Source organism: Sturnira hondurensis, unplaced genomic scaffold, assembly GCF_014824575.4.
Source record: "Sturnira hondurensis isolate 20B ecotype Veracruz unplaced genomic scaffold, ASM1482457v3 Scaffold0005279, whole genome shotgun sequence".
In the NCBI taxonomy this organism is placed as follows: Eukaryota; Metazoa; Chordata; class Mammalia; order Chiroptera; family Phyllostomidae; genus Sturnira; species Sturnira hondurensis.
In genome coordinates this window covers 7,053,645-7,069,575 of record NW_028077910.1, presented here as the reverse complement: position 1 = coordinate 7,069,575, position 15,931 = coordinate 7,053,645, and the positions used below count along the sequence as shown (strand labels likewise).

The following is a 15,931-nucleotide window of genomic DNA, read 5'->3' as shown; positions in this document are numbered from 1 at the left end:
TGCTCTCAGCAGGGATGGAGATGAGAGAGGCAACTAGAGAAAAACTTCTCAACAAAATAAAACTCGAGCCTGACATGAGCCCTCTTGGCGCTCCGCATTTCTTGGACCTGGATAGAATTACAGTACTTTACTTTCCAACACGGACTGCGAGAGGCTCGCGCGGCCGGGCGTTGTGATCGCCCCCTCCTTTGCCCTGCACAGCCCACACCAGACCCCGCCCCGCGATTGGCCGGCCGGACCCCGGGCTACCGCCGATTGGCGCTCGCCGCGAGGCTCCGGGGTTTAAAGAGGGGGCGGGGGCTGGCCGCCCAGCCGCACTGCTGTCCGCGCCTTGCGCTCGTCGCCGTCCGGGCCGTGCCCTGGTCGCGCCGTCGGAGCCGGGCTCGCAGCCTCTCCGGGCCTTCTCCAGCGTCCCGCAGCGGGCTGTCGCCAGCCAGCGGCTCTTGAGCGCGCGAGAGGGGGGACCAGGGCAGGTGCGGTCCATCCCGGGGCGCGGGCACAGCCAGTGAGAGAGGGGTGAGACGCAGGGGCACCAAGACGGCTATGATGGTGGCCACGTGTCTGCAGGTAGTGGGCTTCGTCACGAGCTTCATAGGCTGGATCGGCATCATCGTCACCACATCCACCAATGACTGGGTGGTGACTTGCGGCTACACTATCCCTACGTGCCGCAAGCTGGATGAACTAGGCTCCAAGGGGCTGTGGGCTGACTGCGTCATGGCCACGGGGCTGTACCACTGCAAGCCCCTGGTGGACATCCTCATCCTGCCGGGTAAGGACCTCCTCCACCTAGCAAGTGGCTGCTCCCAAACCCTTATCCCTGGGGCAGATGGGGAAGGGGCACTAGGCAAAAAATTTTGAGCCCTTGAAGCCTGATGGGCTTATTTTTGACACCATGAATCTCACCTTGTTGTAGAGGAACTGAACCTCTCTTAGCCACAGCTTTCTTGTCTGGAATTTGGGGAGGTAGTGGTGGCCACTGGCAGAGTCACCCTGAGAAGGTAACCGCCTGAGACGTAGACACATACTGGCATCCCAGCCCATGTGAATAACTGTCTCCACGCCTGCCCATGCTCTCGCGGGCAACGGACCAGAACTAGTACTTCATCTCCTAGCCCAGCCTGCTCCCGCAGGTACCCTCGCTTCCCGTTAGATGCTATCTGCGGAAGCCAGGAAAGAGAGACGCCAAGTGCTGCAGCGAGTTTCCCTGTCCTTGCTCCTCGTGGGACGTGGGACAGATGACGCATCCTGGCAAGTTAGGGCCCACCTAGCTGCCCCAGGTCGGTTCCCGCAGGCCCCGGAGCCCAACTTGTTTCCCTCCCTGCGCCCCTGCTGTGGGGGCGTCTGTCTGCTCTGCTAAGCCTCCCCACTCCTGTAGGGAAGAATGGGCGTCCCTGGAGGGCGCACCCCAAAGGGTCGCCCCCTCCCGGCCAGCTGTGTCTCAGAATGGATAAAGGAGGTAGGGAGTGACTGGCCTCCGACCCTCCCCAACCCCCAACCCAAAGCAGGCCAGGGGCCCATCTTCACTTGCTGCCGGGATGAAGAAGTCTGAGCAACAGTTCCAACTCAGATTTAAACCTTGAACTAGTGGGATGACTGACGACGTCGTGGGAACCCCTTCAGATTCTCTGCTTGGAATCTCTGTCCTGCCACGCAGATATATCAGCCCTTGCCAATAGTGCATGATTGATTGCTGTATGTCTTGCTAGCCTTTGTGGGCGTGAGCAATGAACACAACGCATATGCCAGTATCCTTAACAAGCCACGGAACTCGATGCTACCCAGCAGTCTGAGGCCCCCAGTCTGGGAGCCTGTCTCTGTGCTTCTATTCCTCTGGGACGAGCTTTGCTGCCCCGCCTTTAAGCCTCCCCTTAAGTGTCTCCTATTAGTCCCCTGCCCCACTTCTTCCTTGTTGCCCTAGTATTTGCCCTTACCCCCATCACAGCACAATTTGACTTAATTATTGTTCATTGCTTATAAGCCCCTTCTCCTACTGGATTTTGGAATTCCTGAAGATATAGGCGACCTCCTACTTTCTTTGCATCCTCTTCTGGACCCAGAATTGCTCCTGGCACATAGTAGGTGTGCACAATGCATGCCAGTCCTGCATTCACACCCCCTTTCTCCGTTTTGTACTTCTAGAATGGCGGTTCTTGGGAACCCAGGTGTGGACCCAGCTTCCCTTGGTGCTGGTGTTGGTAGACCTTGGTCAGACTTGGGTCTCTGTCAGCTCCTGTGCACAAGATCTGGGTCGTCTGAACAGGTTACTAACCTCAGGAACCCTGGTTGTCTTCCTTTAAAAGTCAAAGTAAAACTAACCCTCTCTCTTTCAGGGTTGTTTTGGGGGTTAAATGAGATAAGAAATGTAAAACTCTTTTGATAGAGTAGATGCTCAAAAAAAAAAAANTGGGACGTGGGACAGATGACGCATCCTGGCAAGTTAGGGCCCACCCAGCTGCCCCAGGTTGGTTCCCGCAGGCCCCGGAGCCCAACTTATTTCCCTCCCTGCGCCCCTGCTGTGGGGGCGTCTGTCTGCTCTGCCAAGCCTCCCCACTCCTGTAGGGAAGAATGGGCGTCCCTGGGGGGTGCACCCCAAAGGGTCGCCCCCTCCCGGCCAGCTGTGTCTCAGAATGGGTAAAGGAGGTAGGGAGTGACTGGCCTCCGACCCTCCCCCACCCCCAACCCAAAGCACGCCAGGGGCCCATCTTCACTTGCTGCTGGGATGAAGAAGTCTGAGCAACAGTTCCAACTCAGATTTAAACCTTGAACTAGTGGGATGACTGACGACGTCGCAGGAACCCCTTCAGATTCTCTGCTTGGAATCTCTGCCCTGCCACGCAGATACAGCAGCCCTTGCCAATAGTGCACAATTGATTGCTGTATGTCTTGCTAGCCTTTGTGGGCGTGAGCAATGAACACAACGCATATGCCAGTATCCTTAACAAGCCACGGAACTCGATGCTACCCAGCGGGCTGAGGCCCCCAGTCTGGGAGCCTGTCTCTGTGCTTCTATTCCTCTGGGACGAGCTTTGCTGCCCTGCCTTTAAGCCTCCCCTTAAGTGTCTCCTATTAGTCCCTGTAGTCCGAGTGGATCCCCTGCCCCACTTCTTCCTTGCTGCCCTAGTATTTGGCCCTTACCCCCATCATAGCACAATTTGACTTAATTATTGTTCATTGCTCATAAGCCCCTTCTCCTACTGGATTTTGGAATTCCTGAAGATATAGGCGACCTCCTACTTTCTTTGCATCCTCTTCTGGACCCAGAATTGCTCCTGGCACATAGTAGGTGTGCACAATGCATGCCAGTCCTGCATTCACACCCCCTTTCTCCGTTTTGTACTTCTAGAATGGCGGTTCTTGGGAACCCAGGTGTGGACCCAGCTTCCCTTGGTGCTGGTGTTGGTAGACCTTGGTCAGACTTGGGTCTCTGTCAGCTCCTGTGCACAACATCTGGGTCGTCTGAACAGGTTACTAACCTCATGAACCCTGGTTGTCTTCCTTTAAAAGTCAAAGTAAAACTAACCCTCTCTCTTTCAGGGTTGTTTTGGGGGTTAAATGAGATAAGAAATGTAAAACTCTTTTGATAGAGTAGATGCTCAAAAAAAAAAAAAGGTAGCGATACTTTTTTTGTCAAAAACCAGGCAAGATATATGTAGGAATCTTTGAAGCGTTACATTATTTTCTGCTTCCTTTCCCTGAAATTAAGTTTCCTAGGCATTCACTGCCCAGTGGTTTATTGTGAAAGAACATCGACTGTCCGACAGAGGGAGGGTGTTTTGGGGAGGGTCTAATCCTTCCTGCTCTCCCTGTCCTTTGCACATTGGGGGGCAACAGTGTCCATGTTTTGGTTTCCAGATGTGGCCTTGACACCTAGCATGTGGGCAGCGTACACCCTAAATTTCAGAACCTCAGTTTCTAGTTGGCGTCTCCCTTGTGTCAGCCCTGGCTCTCCTACAAGCTGGTGGTGGGGGGAGGGGCACGAGGCTGCGGTCAGAGGTCCTTCCCCAGGCTTCCTGTGGGTCCTCTCTGGGGATCTTCAGGTCGGTCAATACTTGGTTGATTGGTTCCCTTTAGTTCTGGAGAAGCTGGGATGGGCCGCCGTAAGAGTACCCTGGTGGAGTCGGATTCCAGCAGAGCGTGTTTTGCCAGGAGACAGTGCTGCTGTTGCATCTTGGTGCACAGATCAGGCCGCCAGATTTGGTGTGAGGGTCCGGGCATACGAGGCAGAAGCTGGGGCTCATTTTTGACTTTTTCATGAACTCTGCCCCCCTGAGGCCATGCTACTGGCTCTAATTTCCTCTGAGTCCCCCACCCCCAAAAGAGTGATAAATACAACTTTTTTTAGAGGAGGGAGAGTGTGTTAATGAGAAACAACACATTTGAATTTGTCAGATTCTCCCAGTAGATCAGACGTATTTTACATAAATATTGTAATATTCTAACTTGTTTGTAAATAGAGTTGTTACCCGGCATTTTATTTGACAGTATAAAGTTTTGGTAGTTTTGCTTCTTTGGTAGTTTATTCAACTTGGGTATTCCTTCATTTATAATTGTGTATTTACATACACAGTGGGCACTGAGCTAACTAACTCCAGGTGTCTGCACTCTAGGAATCCCTGGGGCTGGAGAGATGCCTTTGAAGCGATGATAATGGAGCAGTAACACCAGTTAACCATAGCTATCCTTTTCAGAATGCTTAGCATGTGCTAGGCACTATTCTAAACACTGCATACACTAGTGAACTTAATCTCAGTTGAATTTGGCTAGAGAGATGGAGGTACTATTATTCTTTGTACCCTACAGATGAGGAAAGTGACAAGACACAGCAGTTTAGGAACTTGCCCAATGTCACTCAGGCAGAGCATATCAACAACAGATTGGAACTGATAGCCCACCCATCACAGAAGGCTTCTTGGAAGTTTGAGTTTTATTCTGAATCTTTCACAGTTGATATGAAAATGTGGTTGGACTCCTGGCCCCTTCATCCCGAAAACCTGGAGAAGTGGTCTAAACCCAGATCCCTGTTTAGTCTCTCTGTCCCTCCAACTCCCCTTTTTGTCACTGAGTCACGTTAAAAATTGAACATATGACATGATCATGGGCAACGTTTAACACCTTCCAAGTCCTGGAATGGGCAAGTGGGAGGAAGGCAAGTGGCACGGAATTCCCGTGGGGCAGGGTTCAGAGTCCAAGGTGACCCTTGGTCTAACCCACCTGTCTGCGCTCTTGCTTCCAGGCTACGTGCAGGCCTGCCGAGCCCTGATGATTGCAGCCTCGGTCCTGGGCCTCCCGGCCATTCTCCTGCTGCTGACGGTTCTCCCCTGCATCCGAATGGGTCATGAACCTGGCGTGGCCAAGTACAGGCGGGCCCAGCTGGCTGGTGTTATGCTCATTCTGCTGGGTAAGACAGCTTTCTGTGTGGCCCCCAACTCTGAGTAAGTGTGATGAATGTCAGATCTTGCTGTTGCTTCATCCAGTTCCAGAGATGTCTTGGCTTTTTCAGGGAAAGCCAAGAATCCCCTGTGGAATAGGCCCCCTGCAATGTGTATCCCTTTGTGTTTCATGGGCAGATTACACAGAGGGAAAAGACATATCTGTGTGGGGGGTGGGGGAGGTCATTGAACATAAACATGAGTTAAGAAACAAAAGGCGAAAAAGAGATCGTGAGGGTAGGAAATACCTGAGGGAGAGAGCAGAGGACAGAAAAGGGTTACACAGTGGCTCTTCTCTCAGGCTTCATAGGTCCCATAGCAGGGCAGTTGAGTCAAAATTTCACGGTATAAAGCCAGAAAAAGATATTTTATCAGATGAGTTTATGTGTAGTTAGGATTGAGAACTTCAGTTAATCGAGGAAGAAAGAATAGAGGAAGAGGAGGGCGATGGAAAAGTAGGATGCTGAGCATGGCAGATCACTAGGGGATGAGTCTATCTTTTATTCCATAAGTATTCTCTGAGTGCCTCCCGAGTGCCTGGCACCCCAGCAAACACTGGGGATGTTGGAAAAACTGTCAGTCTGTGCCTTAAGTGTGCCTGGACACCTTGATAATGAGTGGTATGCGCTCACCTTAAAAAGCTGCATGCGCTGTGCACACACAGGAAGGCACCTCAACCAGACCAGAGGAGTGTCCAAGAGCAGAGGGTCCAGTGGTGAGTTTTGAGAGTTGGAGAGAAGGTGGTCAGGTCGTGGACTGGAGGGAGGAACAGCCCTGGCCCAGAAAGTGGCATATACTTGTTCAGTTTTCCTGATTACTCCCGCACACAGTGGGCTTGATTTAACCACCTTGCAAGGAGTGTCTTTCTAGCTCCATGATCTTCAGTGATTTTATTTTTCTCTTGAATGCCGATTCCACCAACACATTCTGAATCCTAAGAGAAGACACAAATTTTAAGGACTCTTGTTGTGAAGTGCACTGATACATCAGTGAGGAGAAACCGGTGTGGGTCAGGTATAAAGTCAAGTTCTCCCAGGACAAGGAAATCTCGTCCTCAAACTGGTATCAGATGACGTGCTTGAAGGTGTTAAGGTGAGGGTAAGAGATCAGGGTTCTGTGTGGGCCATTGCCACTTAGTGATGGTCACCTGCAGTGACACCAGTGAAGTGAGGGGACATGAGAGTTAGGGACACCATTTTACAAGATGACAAAGGAATGGAGGGTTTGGGGGGCTTGTGAAGCCACAGAGAGTTCAGAGGAGGAGCCTGTGTGTGTGTGTGTGTGTGTGTGTGTGTGTGTGTGTTAACAGGAGTGAAAAGACCAGAATACCACTGCAATTTCCTGAGAAGAATCTGGACATGGATGTTTTGGTTCCGGCCACAAAGAATGTGTGTGGGAGTGCCGCATCAAACACACAATCACAGCCTCAAGTGCCTCGTCTAACTCACCGGGTACTTTTGACAGTCAGGTCTTTGGATCCGAATTCCCTTTCCAACAGGTAGACCAGAAAAAGCTGTACAGGTAAACTGGTTTGTAGAATCCAGAAGACACCCATCTCATCCTAGACACTTGCCTGTGTTTGTGACTTTTCTCATATTCTCACTGAAGCCCCAGAAGGCTTTCTCTTTGGCTATGAGGGTACAAAGCTGAAGACGTGTCTGCTGTATTGGGGGTTCATCTTCAGAGATCCTGACCTTCCATACAAGTGTCACAGAATGCCCACAAGTAAGGGCATACATTAAAACCCCCACAAGATCAAACTCTAACCCTATGGAAAATAAAGACATAAAAGCAAAGCACATATAGACACATTGGCATTTTTCAAACCCCCTAAAAGCAACCTAGTTGCCCAGTTGAATGAGAAGGGTTATTTGAAAAAAATAGCAACCAGTTGTTTGAAACTTGCCTAGCTGAATTCCATAGTTTTCTTTACCTTTTTTAAAGGGTTGGTGGATGTAGGCAGAGTCGTAGGAAGGAAAGTGAGGTGAGGCTGGGTATCAGTCTGTTTGCTGCCTGGAATGAAATGATGGAAGGGCTGACGCAGGGGGTGTTGAGTGATTTGAACCTCAGGGAGGCTGCACTGTTCTGGCCACTCTGCTAGGACTGGAGGAGGGCACCGCTCCTTGCCCTCTTGTAGCCGGGCATTTCCAGTGTTACCGGCTTCCTCTTTGATTGCCCCTGTCCGGATTTATTTCTCAGGGGGTGGCCACTCGCCTTTGGGTTGGGTGTTATTTTGACTGGAACAAGCTAGCTCTGGAAATGTAAAGCTCATTGTCTCAAGTGTGGCACCTGCTGGTCTCCCCCAGGCCTTCTCTCCACGGAGCCCGAATGCCTTGTTTTCCCTGCTGGCAGAGGGTGGGAGGAGCAAGAGGGAGTGAAGGGTCCCTTTGTGTGGCTCTGGACTGGCTTCTGTCTGGGAGAAGCCAGTGCTGGGCTCATGCTGCGGCCTGGGGGCCACCAGCGGTGCCCCTGCTGAGGTGTGGTCTGTGACCAAAGGGGACCAGGCGTCATGGGGGTTTGGGAGTCTAGGAACTGGAAACGGTGCCAGAGTTCATCTTAGTATGGGAACTGTAAACACGGTTAATTAAAATCTGTTCTTTCTGGCCCTGAAAATCTTTAATTATTTCTCCCAAAGCTTAAAACCATGTTGCCCATTGTTCAACATCTTTATTTCTCAGCAGTCTAAGGTTAAGGGTGTGAGGATTTGGTTCCTGTGTGGGGGAAGGAGAGGAGGCCCAAGGCTGTTGGCTTCTGAAGTCAGATGAGTAGCTCAGGAGGCAGCAGGCCCCTCAGATCAGAGTGGATCTGAGGCGAATCGAATCTGTGGTTTTCCACAAGCCCCTGCTGAGGCAGGAGGTGGCTGTGCTTCATCTTAGGGTTTGGAGTCAGGCCCACTGTACTGAGTCTCAGATTTCCCACTTTCCAGCTGTGTGGACTGGGGCAGTTAACTTAATGTCTCTGAGCCTTTACATAAAATGGGAGCAGCAATGCTTTGTGAAATTGGTAAGAATAGTGGAATGACCTAGGTTCTTTAGTAGGGTGTTGGCACATAATACACGCTCAACAGATGGTTGCCATTATTATTGCTGTGTTTGGTTAGAGGAACCAGAGGGCTAACCCATGGGGCTGTTGGGCATTTGTTTGATCATGTCTCGTTTTTGCAGGGTACTCCGCACGCATGGAACTGGTAAGGAGAGACCATGGTCTGTTCCTGGAAATACTAGGTCGTAGCCTGTGTTAATGGAAATAGTTCCTTTGTTTACTTTGTAGAAATGAGAGTGTAGGGATCCATAGTTGGAGGGTTTTTTTGCTTGTTACATTATAAAAAGCCACCTTAAGCTACTAAACTGAAAATACTCAAGTTTAGTTCTGATTCAGTCTAATGCTTATCTCACTCGGAGTTAGAAAGTGCTTGATTCAGGTGTGTCTTAGAGAGATGGGATAGGAATGGAAGGAAAGGAGATGCATTTTCCTTCTTACTGGAGGCCTTTCACCTTCTCTCCTCCTTTTAAAAAATGGTCCCAGGGATCCCATTTGTATTACCAAAAAGTTGTTTTAACTAGAAACTTACAGGCTAACACTAACACTGACACTGTAGTAAAATAAACGACGTGTGCAAATGTGGGGCAAATTGAGCTTCTTGTGCGCACAGAGTTGGATGTCTTGCAGGAGTGGGAATTCTCGGGTGTTGCTCTTAATTGTGGGGTCTTAAGAGAACTGTTAGAACAATTCTTCCTCCAAACTCATTATCTTTAGAGAAACAAGTCCCTAATCTAAATCAAATTTCATACGAGTAATGGAAAGGATGTGGCGTCTTAGTGTGGGTGTGGCTGAGAATGACCTTGTCAGTAAAATTGGAGGAATTACCAGTAACTGCTTTGTGAGGTCTCTCCTGCCTCTAAATTCTGTGATTTTCTAAAAAAATCAACCAATAACCAAGAGACTGGCTTTGAAAAATGGTTATAGGGGGAAAAATGATACTGATGTATGGAATAGAAATAAAGGGGAAAGTGCTGAAAGCAAGCCAGGAAAATAATGCACTCAAATATTCCATTGACTTGATGATTGTTATAAAAATTAGATATTCATAAAAGAGGAATATATGCTTTGGCAACTATGCTTTCTGAAGTCAAAATTTAGAGAATGATAAATAAAAAAAGAAAAACAAAAATATTCTAGTTTCAAATTGTGAGGAAACATCAAATAAATATGACTCCAACCAAGAGCTTTTCAGAAAAGCCGTCTGGTTGCCTTGAGTTAACTGGCTTCTTTGTGAAAAGCCGATGCTGGTTGCCATATTGATCGTGTGTAGTAACAGTTCGGTTGTAGAAGACAATGTTTGATACATTGTAAAAGGTTAACTGGAGGGGGTTTTTAAAAAGCTTCTATTATGGAAAATTTCAAGTGTACACAAAGTAGAAAGAGTAGTCTGTAAACCCCCATGAACAAAAACTCACTCTCAACAATGATCCAGTCGTGGCCAACCGTCTTCATCTATGTACTTCCCCTTTTCTCCCAGCCCCCAGATTTTTGGGAAGCAAATATCAATAATATTAAGGAAGATTTTTTCCAGTATTACCAATATAAGCCAGACTGAGTTAAGTGATGTTAATGAGAAGATGGCTTTGTGTTAAAAATGATGCTTTGCAGAGTCCTTTCAGTGCTCCGCACCCAAAGAGAAAGCCTGAGAACAGAGGTGCGCGTGGAGGAAGGCAGAAGTAGCAGGGTCTGGTCTGTCTTTCTGGGCCTCTTTGTCTGTCTGTCTGTCTCTCTACGGGTTTCTTTCTAAGTTGTTACCTCCAAACACACCTGTACTGATTTCATTTGGCTTCATCACATCTATTTGTCATCTAATTCCTAAAGGGATTAAAAACCCACTTACATTTCATTGCTCTAAAATTGCCTTTCCAAATGTTTTCTGTGTTTGGCTACATGAAGATCAGTGCTCAGTTTAATAATGGTGTGTTCTGCCAATTAAAGAACACATAGTTTGACATGACTGGAAACTTATCCAGAGAGGCAAACATTTTTATTTAATGAAGAGCAATGAATTTTACCTGCAGAGGACCAAGTCCAGATGAATCTTTATCTACATCACGGAGCTTTTCTCCCTTCTCTCCTTCTTTTGTTTTTGAAGCTAAGAATATCTCCAGTTTTCACTTGGCTTTCCCCTCACAACCGGCAGATTTCATTCCCTTGTGCAGTAAACTATTGCAGTTTCTGAAGTTAATAAAGAGAAACAGACTGAAAAATTCATGTTAAAACTTCCCTGTCCTGTTTTCAGATACTTAATTTAAAAACAAGGTTGGTTGACCCGAAAGGAAAACAATGAAAATCCCCTTTGTCTTTCTTCAATTTCCTTTACCTTATACATAACTGTGACTTTTTAAGAAAAACATTAAAAAATTTCTTCAATAACAAAGAGGGCCATCGTAAACTGCCCCTTTCTCTCTCTGTGTGTGTGTGTGTTCAAACAGAAATAAATCTAGCAGGTCTTACATGTCTTTCAGAAAGCTAAAAATTATTGCCAGTTCTATTAGTTCACATCATTTAGTTGAGTCATGATTTGACTTTGACTTTGACATTTATTGATTAAAACATATCCTCCTTTCCCTTCAAACCACTTCTGAAATTGAATAAATTCTCCTTTTTCAGTTTGTAAACATCCTTCACTGTGAGTTCAGTGGGAGGTCACTGTTTCCAGTGAACCTCTCATTTCCTTTCATGTTGCACGGTGGTCTGTCATCTGTCAGTGGTTTTGATGTGGTTCATCTTTGAGAGCCACAGGAATTCTACCCAGAGTTCGTCTGTCTGCTGGGAAATAAAGAGCTTGCTGGTGTTCATTTGCCTCATTTTGCCTGGATTATAAAAGAAGGCAATTTTTAATGAGGTAAATCATGAGCTTGTAACTTTAAGTGTGTTAAAGTCATGTAGCCACGTATCATGGTTTTGGAAGTGAGTTTTGGTGTGTATAAAGTGGAAAGTAGAATTGAGACTACCTCTCATTTGCCAGTCTGTCTGTCCATCCATTCACCTATTCACTCATCCACTCCCATGGGTTCTTTATTTAAATGTTTAGACATTTTTTTGATTTTTCTTTTTTCTAATGAATTATATGGGAATAAAAATCTAACAAAATCTCTGAAACACTCAAAATCAAGATTGATGAATACTTTTGGAATATTTACTGAACCTGATTCTTTCCCTATGTGAAAATAACCTTGTTTTATTAGTTTGCTTAGGAAGAGGGGAAGAATTAAATGAAATTAGAGGTAATTTCTAATTTTACTCTATAAAATCTAAACCATATCTGGAAATTAAGTGAGGTTTACATGAAATATGGGCAATGCTTGTGTGTGTGTATGTTTAAATATAAACAATAAGAAATATGAAACTTAAGTTGTTTGAAAACCAGTTAACTATTCGTAGGAAATATGGGTTGGATTGAACCAAATCAGTTGTTTGGGAATCAGAGCCTTTCTTCCTACGGAATTCGGCTTTGCACTCCCTGCCTCTTCCCTCTCATCGGGCTTGAGTGTTTGGAAGCTTCTATGCCACTGTTTTTGCCCCCGGTGATAAATTCTCACTGTTGGAGTCTATGGGCTTGTAGCTGAATTGTGTATTGATACAAAAACTCAAGAGCAGTTCTCTTTGGCTGAAACACTCTAGAAGAGGATTCTGTCCCTTGTCCTGATAAAGAAAAAGGTTTTCCTCTGTGCCTCGCTGTGAGTATGGCTGTGACAATAGCCGAGCAGTTCTCCAAGAGAGCCAGATTTGGAATCTGCCGCCAGATGAATAGAGAGAAATAGACTTCTCCCTGTAGCTCAGGTGTTTAAAGCTCTGGGCAGGAAAGGGAAGATTTGTTTAGCATGGGTTCTCTTGAGAACATTCTATTCATGGTACCTAATACAAAAATATTACAAAAGCTGAAAAAATATTACAGAAGCTGGGATGGTTGTGCTTACCTTTTAGGAAAAATGCATCCATTAATGTATGGGTAGATTTTAGCTTCTTAGAAAGTCTATATAAACTCCTTAAAATATGTGAAGTAGTTCACAATATTTAGAAATAGTTCACAATTAATGGAGCGAATTTAGACTGTTAGAGAGCCAATTTTTGTAATTCAAACCTAAATTTACTTTCTCCTTCTGACTTCTACTTGGGTTCTACACTTTTAAAGGGTAGAAATTGCATCTCTTTAGGTGTGTCAAAACCCAGCTTGTGGGGTAGACTTAATCTGTTGCCAACAAAGACCTGTGTTACAAGCTATATGACAGGAAATGAGACAGTTCTTTGAACATGGATAAGATTTAAAACTTTCCTTTAGTTTAGAATTAATGTATGGGACAGTTAGAGTTGAGTGCTTATGCTTAAAAAGTATATTTCTTCTCTGTGGGTAGAGAAAATTATATTTCTACTCAGTATGAGTTGAAATCAGAAGCTTGCTGAGTTGAAAGTGACCAGGGTACCCCAGGTAGCAAACACTGCAATGCCTGTTTTGAATTCATTGAAGGCTTTATGACTAACTGTTGAAAGCATCATCATTGTCATCATTATAATCATATTATTATTATTATTATTACTATTATTATTGTTATTTTGATCTGTCAACTTTAACATGCCATCCTAATTTAAAGCTTTAACTAAAATTTCTGTCCTGTGTGTAGTCTGTGAGCATCTAGATGATAACAAAGGGAGTTACGGGGTTATTTTGTCCAGGGCTGTGTGGTTCAGTACGGTCGCCACTAGCCACATGTGGGCATTTACATGTAAATTAATCAACATTCAGAATTCGGTTTTTCAGTCTCCTTAGCTTCCTGAGAAATGTTCAATAGCCCGTGTAGTTTGTGGCTCTCCCCTTCGCCAGTGCAGGTCTAGAGCTTAAAATTTTTTTTAAGTCTCTGTAGGCTCCCACCTGCCCTTGTTTTGCTACTTTGTTCAGGAGGAGGGAAAAAACTAAATGATACAGAGGTGATTTCTATCATTAAAATCTAAGCTGAATCTGAAAGTTGGACTGGTTGGTGCAAGACCATAAGTTTCTACCATTCTGATTCATCACAACAAAAATCATGACCATAAAATCCCTCAGTGGGTGAACTCTTTTGCTCCAAGGACTGTTGTTCATTTGTATGTTGAGATTTTTGTGGTTGTGAGCAGCGTAACACAAACCCAAAGTCCTGGCTGATAGGACATGGATGCCTAGCAATAATTCACCACAGGAAGGGAATTTTCATAGCTGTTTTAGGTCTTTGTACTGTGAGTTGACTACACTGAAAAAATAGAGCGGAAAAGTGAAGTGGGTACTGTCATGTTTCCCGTTCCCGAGGAAGTCAGGCCGTTCGGTCAGTTTGGTCATCCCACTGGGGTACACTGACCACAGGCTATGTGCCTCACACTGAGCCAAAGACTGACTTTATGAAGATAAGACATGGTCCTGGCTGTCTAGGGACTCAGAACGTGAAATGGAAAATAGACAGGTAAAGAGATAATTACAAGACAATTGGGGAAGTGTAAAAATAGAGTTATAACTATAGATATATAAAGTCAAGATATATATTTATATAATACATGCAAGCAAATACAAAGACAGTGTTTTAGACTTGTAATTCATTACTAGGTTTTTACATTGGAGTTCTTTGTCTCTCACCTGCTGAAAACAGAAGGACACAGCAGTTTGACGCCACCTTTGATCCACTGGTTCTATAGATGCAAACCTTTAGGTTCAGACTATGGAGAAAGCAGAGCTATGTGACTTGAGTGTGTTGGGGAGATGTGTGTGTGAGGAGAGAAGGGTGGGCTGCCCGCAGTACTCCGTGTGTGATGGAGTGCCCAGTCACAGCCTTCTCCATGTCTCCCCAGCTCTCTGCGCCATTGTCGCCACCATCTGGTTCCCTGTGTGCGCCCACCGTGAGACCACCATCGTGAGCTTTGGCTACTCCCTGTATGCAGGCTGGATTGGAGCTGTGCTCTGCCTCGTGGGTGGCTGTGTCATCGTCTGCTGCGCTGGAGATGCCCAGTCATTTGGGGAAAACCGTTTCTACTACTCTTCAGGCTCCAGCTCCCCTACTCATGCCAAGAGTGCCCACGTATAAGAGAGCGGCCAGCCTGCCAGCCATGGAGGTTTGGTGGATGCTGGGCCTGTGGCCCTGGGTTCACCGCCCTGTGGGGGAAACCCCTCCTCTGTCAGGCTCCAAAGCCAAAGGTCTAGAATAGCATCCTCTCTGGCATTTTGTAGTCTTAATACCCCCCCACCCCAATCCCATTTTTTTGCCTTAAAAATAAATCTTCAGCTCAGATAATGCCCACATGTTTTTCTCATGGTTTTGCCCACTATTAGCTCCTGGGTGTTCTTTTCTTGTCCATACAAGTTATACGTTTACATTTTTTCTCTCTGTCTTTAAATTTTAATTATCTTGCAAACATTACTGAGTTGGGCGTGGGGGAGAGAAATAAAAGACACTTTTCAAACTGTTGTTACAGATGACAATGGGAGCCTCATGAAGATGCCTCTCTGTTCCCTCCCTCCCCTTCAGCTCCGAGGTCATTTAGTTATAAGCTAGAGAGAAAGAATTGGGGACATGGAGTGGGGGAGGGAGGGGAGTCCTGGAACTTTCCTTCCATGGGAAAGCCTTTTGTAAGTTGAGGGCATGGGGGTGGGGATTTTTTTTTTTTTTAGTTTGTGATTTTACATTTATCTGTACATACTTTTTCAAGATTGATCATTTTTATAACCCCGGTTTTCCTGAAATTTTCAATGTAGTATGAAGGAAATAAACCAAATAGACATTCATTATGTGATACATAACAGTGCAAGTGAGTATAACTCTAACTGGTATTCCACACAATGTTTTTGATTTCTAGTTTGTGTGATGTAGTTTTTAATTCTACACATGCATATGCTTCAACTTCACACACTTTAAAAGCTATTTTTTCCTTTCTCTGTTTCCATTCTGTTAGCCATCTCGAAGTGATTCTTGTTTAACATCAATTGTACTGTTGAATTTGGCTTTACGGGTGTAAACTCTGACGGCCAGTTGGTATCTGAGACCCCAAGCTCTCCAAACCTTGATGGTGCATTTTGTTCCTGAAGTGAAATCTGTGCAATAAAATAACAGACTCTGCAAAACCAGCCTTTAATGTTCTGTTGTGTCCAGAAGTATCACATATTGATTTTAAACAGTGTCAATAGTCTCTAGTGATTTAGAGGGACCCTGATCAGTGATGCAAGAAGAAGTCATTCTGCACTGCCCTGAATAGTTAAAAAGTTGTATTTCATTCACTACATCATGGTGGTAATGTGAGGTCATAAAAGGGCAGCCTAGATGGTCTCCAGGTTCCTTGTTAGGGGCGTCTTTAAGTCACATATAAATGGGCAAGAATCAGAAACTGAGTGCCATGTATTATACAGTTAAACTTTTAAAAGATACTTTGAACACTTACTACAGGAATTGGGTAATTGTAAACAAGAAGTATAAAACAAACCTATTTTAATGGATCTT

The 15,931-nt window shown here is 45.6% G+C and overlaps 1 protein-coding gene across 1 annotated transcript; it reads left to right on the top strand.

The window, feature by feature from the left end:
• Positions 1–328: 328 nt before the first annotated feature.
• CLDN11 (claudin 11) lies at positions 329–15,558 on the top strand. The gene is made up of 3 exons (XM_037046539.1): positions 329–772; positions 5,237–5,401; positions 14,292–15,558. The coding sequence occupies exons 1-3, from the start codon at positions 544–546 to the stop codon at positions 14,522–14,524; spliced, it is 627 nt and encodes a 208-aa protein (XP_036902434.1). The 5' UTR covers positions 329–543; the 3' UTR covers positions 14,525–15,558.
• Positions 15,559–15,931: the final 373 nt, after the last annotated feature.

Coding starts and splice junctions, on each gene's coding strand:
- CLDN11 (XM_037046539.1), top strand. CDS start 544: ATGATGGTGGCCACGTGTCTGCAGGTAGTGGGCTTCGTCACGAGCTTC. Junction 773..5,236: donor GGACATCCTCATCCTGCCGG/GTAAGGACCTCC, acceptor TCTTGCTTCCAG/GCTACGTGCAGGCCTGCCGA. Junction 5,402..14,291: donor TGTTATGCTCATTCTGCTGG/GTAAGACAGCTT, acceptor ATGTCTCCCCAG/CTCTCTGCGCCATTGTCGCC.